The 15,701-nt window shown below is 39.5% G+C and overlaps 1 protein-coding gene across 2 annotated transcripts in view; it reads left to right on the forward strand.

The window, feature by feature from the left end:
• Nucleotides 1-15,701, forward strand: part of PTPN13 (protein tyrosine phosphatase non-receptor type 13) — an 87,450-nt gene that overhangs the window by 15,117 nt on the left and 56,632 nt on the right. For both annotated transcript variants that reach the window (XM_054294989.1, XM_054294997.1), the window contains exons 5-6: nucleotides 2,317-2,410; nucleotides 13,813-14,376. In XM_054294989.1, the coding sequence (XP_054150964.1) occupies nucleotides 2,317-2,410; nucleotides 13,813-14,376 (658 nt within the window). The remainder of the gene's footprint in view (nucleotides 1-2,316; nucleotides 2,411-13,812; nucleotides 14,377-15,701) is intronic.

The following is a 15,701-nucleotide window of genomic DNA, read 5'->3' on the forward strand; positions in this document are numbered from 1 at the left end:
AGAATCATAGAATGGTTTGAGTTAAAAGAGACCTTAAAGCTAGATGCAACCTCCCTGCCATGGTCAGGGATACCTTTTGCAAGACCAGATTGCTCAGAGCTCCATCCAGCCTGGCCTTGAACACTTCCAGGGAAAGGGCATCCACAACTTCCTTGGGCAACCTGTGCCAGTGCCTCACCACCCTCACAGTAAAGAACTTCTTCCTAATAGCTAATCTAAATCTACTTTCAGTTTGAAGCCATTTTTGTTTGCCCTGTCACTACATGCCCTTGTAAATAGTTCCTTTCTGTCTTTCTTGTAGGGTCCCTTCAGGTACTGGAAGGTCACAATTAGGTCACCCCAAGCCTTTTCTTCTCCAGCCTGAACAACCCCAATTCCCTCAGCCTTTCCTCATAGGAGAGGTGCTCCATCCCTCTAATCAGCTTAGTGTCCTTTCTCTGGATTCTTTGCAGCAGGTCCATGTAAATTAAAAATTGCTGTTTAGGGAGACAGCACAGAAATTCTTGAAAAATGTTTTTTTGCTGATTCTTCCCTCACATTTTTTTAATAAAAAGGTATGATCTAATTGTTAAATAGTTTCTTCATATATCTGGTTTGGAAATGCTTGCAAAAAGCAAGAGGTCCCTGCATTTGTCTAACATTTGACAGCAGCTGATTATGCCAGGCCTCCAGAAATAGTGCTGAGCATGAGCTCCATAAAGCATTGTCTAGCCTGTGAGGTATGTCTGTCAGTCCAGTGCTCCTCACTGTAGTGTCTGAAGTCTTGTGTAGTTGCCAAGTCTGTGGTTCAGTGAAATAAAAGGCTGCAGGCCCTTCAGCAGTGGTGCTGTTAAAATAAAGATCCAAATTTTAAATCAGGCCACAAGCTATAGAAACAGCCACTCTGAGTCATTATTCTCCAAGTTGTTGATGGCCATTTCAGGGTAGCAAGTTTTCTGCTTTCCCTTCTCTTGTTCTTGTCAGCAGGCTTCCAGGGAGTCTGGGATAGTGTGGCAGACTGATCTAGACCAGCCTGCCCACGAAGTAACAGTGCTCCCAAGTACTTGTTCTGAAATCCAGTGCAGAGCTGAATCCAGCAAGTGTGCTCCCAGTCTCCTGTCCATGCTGTTAATGAAGGAGTGGGACTAGAGTGGGACTAGCAGTCATCCAGTGCTGAACCTTTGCTCATTTCCTCTGCCAGTGACCTTTTTAATTCTGAATGTGTCACTGCACTGGCTTTGCAACAAGACAAGAAATAGAACTAGCTGAACAGAACCAAGAGTTAACAGAGCAATGACAGCATAGCTGTGCTGCTAGGTTTTTGTGCACCTTAGCCAGCCAGCCCTGCTGGTTTTAATGTTCAGTGCTCTGTATGTGTGTTGGAATTTTGTAAGTTAACAAGAAAAACATATAAACATATAAATTTTATTTTTTCAGAGGCAGAGTGCAACTTATTATTCCAAGGTTGGTATGCTCTAATCTTGATGGGCCTCATCAAAGGCTCCAGGGGTCTTATCTCTGTAACTGGTCATTTGAAGCACAGCTGAGAGGTCCCATTTGAATGTTTTCATTTGCCATGTTAATGTGCTTTGTGAAGGGCAATATAGCCCCAGGCTGATTCAGTCTGTTTCATGTTAACTGAGTTGTATTGTAACTGTGAAGTTTGCTTGATTTCTCCTTCCCTCCTGCTGTCCAGGTTACACCCCCACTCTATGGAAAGATCTCACTGAGAATGTTTTGTTGTAGCAAATAAACTCTTCTTTGAATGATTGTACATGTGAAAGTTTTTCCTAGGGAAGTAGTGATTTAAAAAAATAAGGTTAAGTGAAAAGTTAGTGGGAGTAAAAGGAATGACACGTGAAAGGAATGTGCCTGAGGGGCTGAAGAGGCTGCTCACAAATGGGTGCATGTGATCTGGCATGTGCAGTCAGTCCTGTGAGGGTACAAGACAGTTCTTCTTGTTATGCAGAAAACTCCTCGCTAGAACTAGGCAAGTTCTAGTCATGCTGTAATCATGGAAGATGGTTTTTGAGTGCTGCTGTCCCTTCAGTTTGCTGTAGGGGTGGAATGTGTTTAAATTGTGAACTTAATTTATTCTTAGTGGAAAAAAGGTAGACCAAATGTGTAGTTAAATAAAGCACACACTGTTCAAATATGGATAATTCGAGGGGATATTCTCACTGATGAATCAGTTCTTTATTAAAATGTTTGAACTCCCATTCTGCACTTAACTCTTTGACACTGACTAATATTGTGCATTTACATAAAAGCAATGCTTGTTTCATACTAATATGAGCTCTTCCAACATTTTAACTTTGTTACTGCCTTTTTTTGCAGATGGATCAGCTGTCTTGTAATGGAGATAGAAAATTGCAGCCAGACAGGAGCCAGGCTATTCGGGAGAGGCTGAGGGGAAAAGGGCTTCCCACAGGTAAGTGCTTCATTGCAGCCCTGGGGAAGACCAGGTCTGGGGAGATTTTGCAAACAAAGAAATCAAATAGAGGAGGACTTGCTCACATTCACAGAACTCTGGTGGTTCAGTATCTACCTAAAAGTTGGTGATGGTTTCAAGAAAATACTTGTCTTTTTTCAGTTCAGTCCTTATGGTAGGAGCAGGTTTTAAAGGTTCTCAGCCAAATGTTTTGTTTCTGGAGAAAGGAGATTTTTAGCTGACCAGGAGGTTGGTCAGCTAGAGGAACAGGAAGCAGCTTTCCCTTGTTCCCTCTTTTCTGTGGACTCTGCTCTCATCGTAGCTCTAATTACGCAAAACATTTCTTCCTGCATCCCAAGGAGCCCTGGATTCTTTTCCCTGCACACAAAGCTCTTTTGCTCCCTTTTTTTTTTCCTGAAGAGAAGTGGTATATATTCTATAACAGTTCTGCTTTGCTTTGATAGTATGAGGTAGATATGGACGCCAGGTAGGGTTGTACTTTACTTCAGGGAAGTAAGGAAAGAGGGAACTGGGAGACCAGGGAGGAGACAGATGGTTGCTGTTGCCACTCTGGAGAAAAAAGGATAAAGTGATATAGGTTGAATGCTGATGTTTTCCATGACTTTTTGTTGTTTAAGATCACAGATGTTGTTTAGGGTCACTGGCAGCATCAGCAGCATCAGCTCTGTGCTAGGCTTTTCAGGCAAGAGGATGTATTCTTCCAAAAGGCTGGTCTCTAATTTTTCTGGAAGAATTGTGGAGCTGAGCAGGAACATTTCATAAGGCATCAGCTTGGACCAGTCTAAGTCATTGCAACAAAGATATGTTGCTGATGTGCTCAAGTTGCTCCTCTCTTCTTTGGCTTTGTGTCAAGCAACAATGCAGTGAAAAGCAGGACCTGAAATAACCCATGAAGTTGTCAGTGACAATATGAACTGCAGAAATTACACACAAGTCTGGCAAGGGATTGGTGGTCTTCATTTATTGAGATATGTATATAATTTTTTTTAAGATGAGGCTAGATTATGCTACTGTTTCATATAAAACACTTATGGCAGTGGTTGTCAGCCCTTCCCTTACAACACTGTGTGTTTAGGAACAGTTTCTGGTACAAGCTGTTTCTTATTTTCTGGCACAAATTCACTGTTCTGACAGCTTTCTCAGGGGCTTTGTTTTCTTACTGGTTCTTCTCTTTTTTTTTTTTTTTTTTTTTTTTTTTTTTTCCCCCAAAATATTTCTGTAGCAATAGGGAGATCTTTTAGAAATACAGGGTTTGGGACTGGATCAGTCTAGTTGACTGGATTCATAAACTGTGTCATGTCTGCCTTTTCTGAATTTCTTAAGAGCTTTCTTAAAATAAATAATTCTTTCCCTGGTTCCCACTAATTTTAAGGTTTGAATCAGAATCTTATTTTTCTTGTTGTTAATTTGTTTATTCTTTAACTCTATGCTTCCCAGTTCAGTAGTATCCTATTCCGTATTTTTTTCAAGAACTTTATTTAAGCACAATGTCTTACTACCTCAAGTTTTTAATTTCTATACCCTCTTTCCATCCCCTATTCTGCTTTTTATTCTGTAACCATAGTTAACTGTATTTTGGGAATGAGCAAAATATTTTGGGGACATAGCAGGGTTGTCTTTCAAGTCTGTTCTCACTGCATTAGCAAACTCTGATTATTCTTTTCTTTGTTGTTTCTAGTTTTCTTTTCTCTAATACAACTGACCAATCTTTTGTTGTTTTGTTATTCATTTTCGTAGAAAATCTTTAACTCTTTTTAAATGTTTGTGGTTTGAGGAGTTTTGTTTCTCTGTCCATTTGTTTTCCTACCCCAACTGCATTTAAACTTTTTAGCAGATTTTTCTTTCTCCTGAAGTAATGCTTGTCCCCAGTGTCTTCATTATATCTTAACAAAAACCCTTTTGTTTTAGCTTCTACTAAATTTTGGAGATTGTTCTATTAGCTCCAGCCAATATCTTCGTGGCTTTCTGGGTCAGCATCAGGGTGAATAAGATGTAATGTCTGAAACTTCCTCTGAGGACTCTGTCTTTAACTCAGAGGAAGTAGACTAGATGATCCAATTGCTGTTTTTTTACCATATTCTCTAACTTGAAAAAAATGTCATGGGTAGAATGTTTTTTCCTCTTGGAGACTGAGTCCACTTGGCTCAGCTGCTATCAACCAGTAAGTTTAACAGAGAGTTTTAAGCAACCTCGGTCAAAATTACTTTCTGAAAGAAAAGTTCTCTTTTTAGGGAACTTCATACTATCTGAAGAGTTCTATTTTAATAGGATCTTTACTCAAATAATATTTGTGAAATGAGAGAACCTGACAACCCCCAGACTACAAAGCTGGCTGAATAGTCCTCGTCCCTTAACACCTGTTCCTGTGAAGCTCATTGAAAGTGCTTGCATGTGTAGAGTGTTACAGAAAATGTGTGGCAGCCCAGGGAATAAATGTATTCTTCCAGTGCAAACATTATATTATCTGCATAATTCCAAGCTTGGTCTGAAAGGCACAAGTTATTAATGAGATGCTCTTGAATACTTGATTTTTTTCTATTCTTTTCAAGATGAGCTGTCAATGAGCACAACTGCTTTTCACTTACCTTGTAGGCTTTATGATATTTTGATATTATAGTTCTGTCTTCCCCCCATCCCTAGAAGCAGAAAATATTTTTCATGTTTTCTGATATTTGAGTCTGTATTTTCATTTTTTAAATGGAAATCACTCATTCATTTGTTTTATTTGTTGCCTGACCTGCTTCCACTCCAACGTTTCAAATTTCTCTGTATTACTGTATTATTTATTTGTGGAACTAATTTTTCTTCTTTTCCTTAGAAGCTTTACTACCTTCTTAGCTTCTCCAGAACCTTTCCCAATTCTGCTTCTGTTATCAGTCAGTTTTGCTAGTATGCCTTAATAGCACCATCTTCTCTTTATTTTGATCTTTGATCTATTACTTGATCTTCATTTTGCTGAGACCTCAGGGAATTGTAATATACAAACCAGAACCCCTCAAATAACCAAACCAGTTCTTGCTGTTGTCAGTTCTGTTTTTACACTGATGTTAAGTTCACTGAGTCATGTATTTGGAAGTTAGTGAGGACCCAGTGAAATGGATGTCTGATACTAATGGGCAACAGCTTGCATTTGATTCAGGGAGATTCAGTGCTTGTTATTTCTTTTTCTGCAATGCTGTGCTGGTTTGCTGGTGCAAATTCAGCCAATAACAGCACAGTGCAGCTGCCTGGGAGCACAGCTGTAAATTTCAGGAAAAGTGAGCTACAGAATGTAGTGCTGATTATATTTAATCTCATAAATTGAGGAGCCACAAGTAGAAGGCCAGATGAAGGTTTAAGAAAAATGTTACAATTAAAAAAAAAAAAGCCAACAAAACCAGAACAGCTCAGGAAGGCACAAAGTCCTTTTTCCCTGATTTGTCACTGTGCTGTTCTGCTGCTGTTTGTTGCTGAAATAAATGCCTCTTAGTCCAGTTGCAAATTGGCAAACATTTATTAGTTCAGTAAGCTACTAAGAGACAATTACAGTTTTGAACCTTCATCTTTCTAATGAGTTAGAAGTTCTGTGAGTCATCTTTTACCCTTTTCTCTGGTTTAACTCCCTCTGAGAACACATTTTGGGTCAAGTTTAGCACTGGGATGATTGGAGGGAGCGAGGTTGGTGCACATAAGAATATGTATAACTTTCCTAGTCATTTCTCTAGTGCATTATTAGTAAAGTAAATACAGTGAGCAGCAATCTTTGCTGGAAAGGACAGAGGACTTGTCTGATGTTCACTGAGGTGAAGTTCTCTTGAGTTGTTGTGAACATCTTAGAATTCATGTTGAATAGAATAGCTGTCATATGGAGAAAAAAGCAGCATAAGGGGAATGCCATTTCTTGTGAACTTTAGAGTATAGGAAAGTTACTTGGAGCATGTAACTTAAAATAAATCGTGCTGCTAAGTCATGCTAAGTTCATGAACACAAGAGATGGTTCAGTAAGAGAGATGTGCTTCTCATTGGAGAGTAGCCAACTAATGCCTTAGATACCTGCAGTCTTTGTAAAATGATAAGATTTTTCCTTTATTTGAATTTCATTATTATTAGGATCAGTTTTCTATACCATGTTAATCCACAATTATAATTGCCAGGACTTAATTTCAAAACATTTATCCTAAGTCAACAATACTTTCATCTCACGTGTTTAAATCAAATATTTTGCTCACCTTAGGTAACCAGCTTCGATATTTTCAACTATTCATTTCCATCTCTTTGTCTTCAAGATAATTATTAAATTAATAAACAGCTTTGTGTTAATATTCTCCCCAGTTACATTTTTTTTTGGTCTCTTCCATGACTCACTTTCTGTGGCTATCTTGGTGAATGAGTTTTACAGCAGGGTTGGCTGCAGAAGTAATTTATTGTAAATTAATATTACAGAATGTTTGGTTTTAGTCAAGTCATATTCGGAACACAGGGTTTAGGAACTGACTGAGCCAGCAGAAATAAAAGCAGTAAGACCTGTCATGAGTCATCTGAACCAATGAGTTACTTAATTTTTGTACTTAAAAACGCCTTAGACCTCAAAAGAGTTTTTACATCAAGAATTATATGTGAAAGTTACTTAATTGGCTTCGTAAAGTTCTTTTGGTGTGACAAAAGATTTAATAGCTGTCAAACTCTCCCAAACATAAAGCAAGAATTAATTCACTCTGTTACTCTTTGCCACAATTTATCTTTGAAAAGGATGTTTCAAAGATAAATGTTATGGCTATTTAATGCTCATTTGAAATCTCCCTAACTTGTACTTGCCTGGAAACTTGCTTCCCAACCATCAAATACCTGAAATCCTGCACCTTGTGTGTTTGTTTGCAAAGTTCCAATTTAAGTTGATGATCCATGACCACCAAGGGCAGACCTTTGCTGGAGATATTTAATCTTCTAAAGAGATGCAGCTAACAGGTGTTTTGGCTTTCCTGCCATGAGGATCCCTGATTTTAACTTGACTTTTACAATGTGGTAGACTGTCACAAGTCCAATTCATATATTATAAAATTACAGTATAAAATTAGTTGTATTCTGACTTTTTTCTCTGCCAAAAGTATGTGCTACATGAATGAAGCATGATATTGAAGGATATTGAAATATCATTTAGATCCACCTTAACTGTACACAATAGGAAATATTTGGAAATAGTGATCAAAACTGTGGATGTTGGTCAACTCCCTGTTTAATTAGACTGTATGCACTATCAGGTGTAACAAAAATGGTATGTGTTGTAAACTGAATGAAAAATGCTAAGTGCAGCTGCTTTTAATTTTAACAATGTTTTGCTGTTTGATTAGTACTCTCCATAATATCAACAAAAAACTCAAATAAATGAAAATGTACTCTTTTTGCTCTTGATCCAAGGAAGCTGACTGGGCGTTATGTTTTCGTTCCTGATCTGGGTGAAAATACAACTTTTGGTCTATAAAGAAGTGCTTTATGGTGATTGCCTCCATGTGTGAACTGAAGTAGCTTAAACATTATCTTGATAAATGCAAACACACAGACTTAAATTATCAAAAACTGCAGCACAAACTTCTTTCCATTTGCTCAAAAGTCTGTCACCTGTAAATCTGTTAAATGTACTATTTTTACTATTTTCTTTATTTCCCCTGGCTCCTCAGTTCCAGAAAAAAAAGAACTGAGTAGGTGGAGAATAACTTCCAGAGTTCAGCAAAACCAAATGAAAGCCAGATGAAGATTTCTTGTTGAAAGAAAAAAAAAAAAAAAGATTTTATTCTTTTTCACTTCTAAAGCCATGCCTGTTTTCTTCCAATAAGTGCTTCTGTTTTCATCTAATAGTACTGGTGGTTGGCATTGGTGGAGATCTTTAAATTTAGGTATAATTTCTCCAGGTATAGGGAGCTTTCAGCCTGGTGCTATTGGAAATGTTTCCAGAGCAGTGCTGAGGACAAACTCAGAACTCTGAAGCCAAAACAAGAGCAGACACAAAGATCAGTGAGGAAACCAATCTAGAGATGCCAAATGCTGTCTCTGTGCAGAAAAGCAGCTGTATCACTGAGCTTCTCCAGGGATACACAAAAATCCAGAAAAGGAGTAGTAGCTAGGTGGATCTTTTGCCTACTTGGTTGAGAAATATACCACAAAAAACCTGACCCATAAAGCTGAGTGGGGAAGAGCAATGGTTGCCTTTTCTTGCAGAGGTGCCTAGGAAGGGAAGAGGTAAAATGTTGCATTTATGAAATATGAAGTGCTGCTTGGCAAAGCTCACCACCACTGTTCTGAAAAAGATTCCTGGTCTTTTGACCTCTTTAGTGTTTTTTGATAGAAGAGCTGTCAGTCCAAAGCAGAATTCAAATTTTTATATAGGATTTATAATTTGGCAATTACATATAGTGCTTTCAACAATCCTTGTGTCCAGTTCAATTCTTCCTTCACAGAGAATACATTGTTTAGTAATATTTCCGTCTGAAACTTGGATTTTTCTCAACAATTTAGAAAGGAAAAGAGGGGGTGCCATTCCTAGCAGTCAACCCACAGGCCACATCTGGCTCTGTTGTCTTCTGTTTGGCTTTTAGCCTGCCCCAAAGGGATTGCAAACCCAACTCCTCCATCAGCTACCCACTCATATTTTAGAAACTAACCACATTGTCTGGGGAGAAAGAGTTTTTTTTATTACTTTGTTTTCTGCACAAAGATGGCGTGGGAGATGTTTTTTAAACTCCTATATAATAATTTCCTCTCTTGAGACCTTCCAATCTGGCAGAGTTGGTATGTGTTCTCATGCACATGTGGGCAGTCTTTCCCTGCTCCTCTTCCTAACCACCCCCCACTCCCATATGTGTGCATCTACTTACATCCGCAAGTCAAAATCCATAACAGAGTTGTTCTGTTTTGTGCAAACTAAAGGAAGGGGCTGGCAGAAAGACTTTAAAGAAAATTGAGTTGAGTTTAGGTAGCAAAAACAGATACACAGTGTGTGATAGTACCAACAGTATTTGTGCTTACTTAATATTGAATTAATTGCCTGTATGATCAGGCTGGTACACAAGTAATAGCAGACAGACTGGATTTAGTTAGACAACAGCTCTCTCTCAGAGGAAAATCAACCAGATTACTGTCAGCCTGAGTGAAAGATGGTCTGTGAATGACACTGGTGTAAAAGGGTGTAGATGCATTCATAGCTGGAAACACCAAAGGAAGAAGGATCTATGGTTATTTAGCAAATGTAACATCTGGCAGTTGAAGGTGTGTGTGGAAAACTAGAGTTTCATTTTAGCACCACAAGGGAATTTAATCGTGAACTCCTGGTGATTAATTGCTATTTTTATTGTATATATTCCCTCACTATATATTATACACTGGAATCATACAGTTACTGTAATTGCATTTGAATTATTTACAGTAATTATAAATAATTGCACTAATGTAACATCAAGTGGAGGATAAACACCCAAGGGCGATATGAGGAATCAAGAACCCATACACTCTTCAGATGAGCAAGGAGGAGAGTCTAGTGCAACAGAGAAGGAACTGGGGAAGGGGAAAGTATTCCTTTTGAAGTTGCTTAATGCTGCAGCATTTTAATATCTTAATTGCCAATGACTTGTTCTGTCACCCTCACTGACAAACAGGGAAACACTGCTCTGTCCTGTTGCACACCTGGGTAACTGAAGCCTGGAGTATCTCTGTGTGGTCTCAGGTGGTGTAATTAATGTCTCCAGTCGAGCCAAGATACTTGGGATAGGTCTCCAGAGTTTTCACTACAAATACAAACTTTTTTTTTTTTTTTAAAGGGGAAGGTTGTAGAAAAAGTCTTGCATTATAAAGACATACAAGTTCCCTTATGCAGGTTCCTTTTGATCATTAGTTAGGTATTTATTCCTTATATATAGATTTTTGCTAGTGATGCTTTCCTTCACTTTTCCACACATTTGATTATAAAAGCTGGGGAGAGGAGGGGAAAGCTGAAGAATAAACCACATATTGACTTACAAATTTTGACTTGAGCGTGCCATTCAACTGAAAAGCCACGTGTTTAAGAAGGAATATTATTCCAGTCTGCTCTGTTTTGGAGGTGTATTGTTTTTTTTGAATCTGGATACATGAGCCTTGTGCTGAAAGAGACTTCCTGCAGTCATTTAAGACTGTTGATCCAAGTAGTGCTGAGTTAGTGGAGGAAGTCCAGGATTAAAAAGGTGAAAATACCTTAACAGTTGATCGTGTGACTTACAAAGTCTATAATAGTACTTCAAAAAAGGAAGAAGGGATGAGGACAGATTTACCTTATTAAAAACAGAAATATTGACTTGGACTGATTGCCTAATCCAATTTTACTACTGGTATTTGCACTTGAGTTACTTCTGTGTTGAGAAGTCTTGCCCTTGATCCCTCTGTGCTCTGGTGCTAAAAGCAGCATGCAGTTTTGGCTGGGATAAAGTACAGGTCTCAAAGTTCTCTATTGCTGCTTTGTTTCAGTTTGCCATCTCAAGATACCCAGGCTGTGCACTCCTTGCCCTAAAGTCTCATTTTTTCCACTTCTCTGAGGATGATTTTTAACCAGCTCATGTTGGCACTGTCAGTCAGTTTGGGCAGAGCTTGTTGAAACAATGTCATGTAGAGAGGGATGGGTTTTGCAGAGGTGGGAAGAATTGGCAAGGCTGATAAAAAGCAGAAAAGGGAATGGGGAGAGTAATAAAGGACAGATGAAAGACTTCCAAGAGAATTTTGCAGTCTCAAGCCTGAATATTGAGGCCAGCTGTACATTCATTTTGGTACTATGTAGAAATCTCTCACTGACTGCAGAAGTCATGTGGATCTGAGTTAGACCTGTAGAGTGGAAGAGCAGTGTGGAAGTGGAACACCTCCTGCACTACTTCCTGGCAGGACAGCTCATCTCCTGCCTCATCATGCCCTTGGCTGGCACAGTGGGAAAGCTGTAGCCATGAGCACTTCCCTAGCCACTGCCCATGAGACAGTGCTCGTGGCCTTCACTTTTCTTGTTGGGGGAGGCCCAGTGGGTGGGGAGTAGAGAGCATCTCTGGTGTGCTCAGGCAAAGGAGCTTGGGTCTTCAGTGCTTCTGTGCAGACAGGAAATAGCTTCTGGGATATCCAAGTGCACAGCTTTGGTGAGGAGGATGCTCCTTGCCCCCAGCTCTCTTTTTCACTGACAGGGCTCTTTAGCTGCAGTTCTCACCAGCCCCACAGCAAGAGAGGGTCGTGTCTCTGGAGTGCTGTGGTGAGGATACTCACAGGTGCCAAAAGTACCTTGTGACTCTTTGCATTCGATCCTGCAACAGGATCAGTGTGCAGAGACATAAATGATCTTTTGAAGCAGGAATGTTCTTCTGAGTCATGACTGATGCTGTAGCAAGTAATCCTGTGTGCATAGCTGTGGTAGTGCATAGGAGTTGCAGCTGCCTGCTTCTCTTGGTTTTTTTCTGCTTTGTTTGCCTTTGTTTTGTTCAGTAAGGACCCTGGATGTAAATGGTTTCAGTGTTAAACAAGTGGATGTTTGGGGTTTTTTTACAGTGTGTAGAGGAGCTTGTTTTGGTTTTTTCCGGCCTAAAATTATCCTGGAACTCTCATTACTGGGGAGGATTCTCAGAGCTCCTTTTGATTTGTGTTCCTGTTGGCCTTCTTAAAAAGCCAACTGCAGTGTTTAGTTTTTTGTCTCACAAATGACTGAGTTAAAATTCTGTTCAGGAATGTTTGTCCTTGGTGCATGTACATGAATGTGAAATACATGTTTGCAGAGTGGGTATCATCCCACTGCTTTAGATGGGTAGTGGGAACTCCACAATGAACACTTATTTTTAAGAGGTTTTTTTGTGTGTGAATTATACGTAGTTCACCAGCCTTAGGATGATATATAGTCTGAGAATAAGGTAATAATGTAATATTTACTTGACCACAAAGATAATTATGTTTAGTTTAATATTAAAGCTATCTTTGTAAAATACAAAATGAGGCATCAGATCCTTTTAGAAGATTAGTGTGTTCTCACTGGCAAAAGTGTTTTTTATTTTCTTGGCTAGAGCATGTGGGAATTGTGTGTGTTTTCTTACAGGACACCTTTAGACAATCCAAACCCTAACATTTTATCATCATGTGTTTGCATGGTGGTAGGAAGCAAGGGACTACTTGGCTGCATTTGGCTTGAGTCTTGCTGGTTTTGATTGTTCGTTAAATATCACAGAAATAAAAACTACAAACTAAAAGCACAGCCCTTCTTGAAGAAGTATATCAGAGTTGAAAGATGTTTATGCCTTTAAAAGCCATAAGCTTTTAAAGCATTAGTGACTACATTTCCAAACATCCCTAAAGCATTCTGTGAAATTCTGTTTGGAAGGATAACACTCTAGATAAAGATCATCAGGAGCCTGCTGAGCAAGTGGGGCAGTTAGTTTCAATCGATGCAGGCAGCACTGTGTAGCATTCTTTAAGAGTCGTAGATACAGCACAGGGATTACTTTGAACTCCTGACTGCTGGCTTTTGCAGTGAAATCTTCAAGGCTGCTCCTTCTTAAAGAATGTACATGGGAATATCACCATAAAGATGGAGCTAGCTCTGAGGAAGGCATCAGTCACATGCCATGCTGACTCCACCTGGGAAAAAACTTCTTGGTTACCGTGATATGATATTCTTCAGAGACCACATATTTAATTGATATGGTTCCACCTCTGGCAGTTTCTTTTAGTCTGGAAGTAATTTCATGAGAAGGGAGAAGGAGAAATGAAACTTCCTAAGTATTGGCAGATCTATCTATTAGTGAAACTCAAAGGGTGCAGACTTATAGAATCATTTTAACCCTGGAATCTTTGTTGGTTTCAGAGTATTTACCAGGAGATACTGTAAGGACCAAAATTAGTCATTAGAGGAAGATCCAGGATTTTTATAATTCCTAAGTACACAGTCATTCTTTTCTTACTGCTGACTCTATTGCAGGGCATCTATAAATCTGTAGAACAGACCTGGACTTGTTATTAAAACCTGTAGGCGGTGTATTTGGGTGTGAGAGGAATGGCTGATTTCAGATTGATTATTAAGAAGTATTTTTGGTGATAGTCCAGGCTATTTTGAAAACGAAACTAATGAGAAAACAACTTTCAGCAAGTATGTGATAGTTGGAGGTTTTTACTGTTAATACAGAATTAGAGTAGGCCTTATTTTTTTTCTTGAGCTTTTTAGAAATAAAAGAAATAGAATGGTCATCATGTACGAAGCATTTGTATTTCTGTCTTTGTTGACTGAGGGAGCAGCCTCCTCAATGCTTTGTGTGGTAAAACCAATGCCCAAGCGTGTGTTCGTCATACACTCTGACTAACTTGTGTTGGACTCCTGTGTATTAGGTAGAAAATTACATGTATGAAATGTCTCCTCATTCCAGGAAAACCACTGACGGTTGATGCGCCTGATGGACACAGAGCTCACTTCTCTCAACAGACCACCCTTAACAAAGGACTTAGCAAGTCTATGGGATTTCTGTCCATCAGAGGAACACGAGATGAGGAAGAGTTTTTCCAGGGCATTTCTGCAGATTACAGTTCGGGTCAGGAAGATGTTTTCTGTCCTCATAGGTGTAATACCAGTGAGCTTGAGAAAAAAGGTCACCTTCACACAGATGTCCCTCCCAAACGGAAAATATGGGCTTCTTCCACAGATTTGCTTTGCACTACTGACAAGGCAGCTGAGAGGGACCATGCTGGAGGCCCTCACAGGCACAGCCATCAGGGTGAAACATTTACAGTAAGGACTTCTACTGCTGCCAGGAACAAGGAAGCAAGGTACTCTGATGGGAGCATAGCACTGGACGTCTTCGGACCACAGAAACTGGACCAAACACGCCACATGCCTGAGACATCAACTTCTGCAGCAATATCAAGTGCCTTTGACAGGATAAGAGAGAGACAGAAGAAGTTGCAGCTTCTGAGGGAAGCTATGAATGTAGAAGGTTAGTGAAGCTTTGATTTTCTCAGTGTTCCACTCATCAAGCAAAGATTTCTCATTATTATAAAGCTGAGTTCTCTTGTAGCAGCTCTTGAAACAGCTGAGGGCTTTGCTTCATCTTTTTTTTACGTGAAATGAAGTCAATAATCTGTTGTCAATGAAGATAAATTGGTGTCCAGATTGTTCACTCAGAATAGTTGATCTCTAACCAGTATCAAGCTCATCAATTACAATTAGAAAAAAAAAAGCTGCTAACAGCCAATTGTCAAGCAATTTTTGTTAAAGGAAGATTGTCATCTCCAGCTATTAGAGATGGATTTATGCCCCTGAGGAAAGGCAGAATTTCATCTCTAGATCTCTGGTTTTGTGCTGTATAACTCTGGACTTAAGCCCTTAAATATGAATTTTTTTTGGCCTTGTGTTCAGATCTTTACTTCAGTGGGAGCATTTCACACAAGTTCAATCAGTTTATTAAAAAATGCATGGGGGTAGAACAAGTCTTTGTAATTGTTGTGGGGAAAGTTATAAAATTACCTTGATGCAGAACCCTCTGGAACTGGAACTACATGTTTTATTTTCTTTGGTTTTGTGGGGTGATTTTCAGGGACTGTAAGTTTGAGACAGTTGGATAGAAACTGAGAGCAGAGCTGGATCCTGCTTGTGCTGGGCCAGAAAGCCTCACTTGGTCATCCAAGGTGTATGGTGCAAGAGCTGTACGTATAGAGCGGGCTCAGGCATTTACTCAGGGGCACTCAAAGACTGGTGAGTTAGCCTGCCTGTTGTGTGACAGGAGTAACTGTGAAAACACACCCTACCTTGACTTCCTTCTCTGCCTGAGATGAAAACACCTCCATATCAAGGAGAGAGGATAAAGCCTTTTGTCAAGGTTGAATTTCTGAAAATGCCTGCTCGTGCACTTTGTAGCCAGCTTGGGACATGCTTGTATTGCAATTAGCACGGGAAGCTGATCCTGTCCTGTGCATGTGAGCCTTTTGTTCCAGAAAGGAGGAGTGATACTGAAATGGCATAGGCAGGTTAAAAAGCTGCTGTGATTTCTGTACAGCTGGAGTTCTCCTCTGCTATCAGATCAGCATCTTCCAATGAGGAGATGAGGGTCATGTTATCACTGAAGAAATGAATACAGATGAAAGCAACACTGTAGAGTTACCATTGTTTATCTTTATAGAAGTTTATTATCTGTTGTTATCTACCAGGATGTCTGATGAGGGAAGCTTGGTTGGCTTTTGGTTTAAGAGTCTGAAATCAACAGGGTCCATCTCAAGTTTATGAGTCAACTGGGATCGCTGGGGATAGGCAGCTGACAGAGTT

The sequence above is a fragment of the Melozone crissalis genome, unplaced genomic scaffold (assembly GCF_028551555.1).
Source record: "Melozone crissalis strain CALT ecotype California unplaced genomic scaffold, PUWL_Pcris_2 ptg000006l_1, whole genome shotgun sequence".
NCBI lineage: Eukaryota > Metazoa > Chordata > Aves > Passeriformes > Passerellidae > Melozone > Melozone crissalis.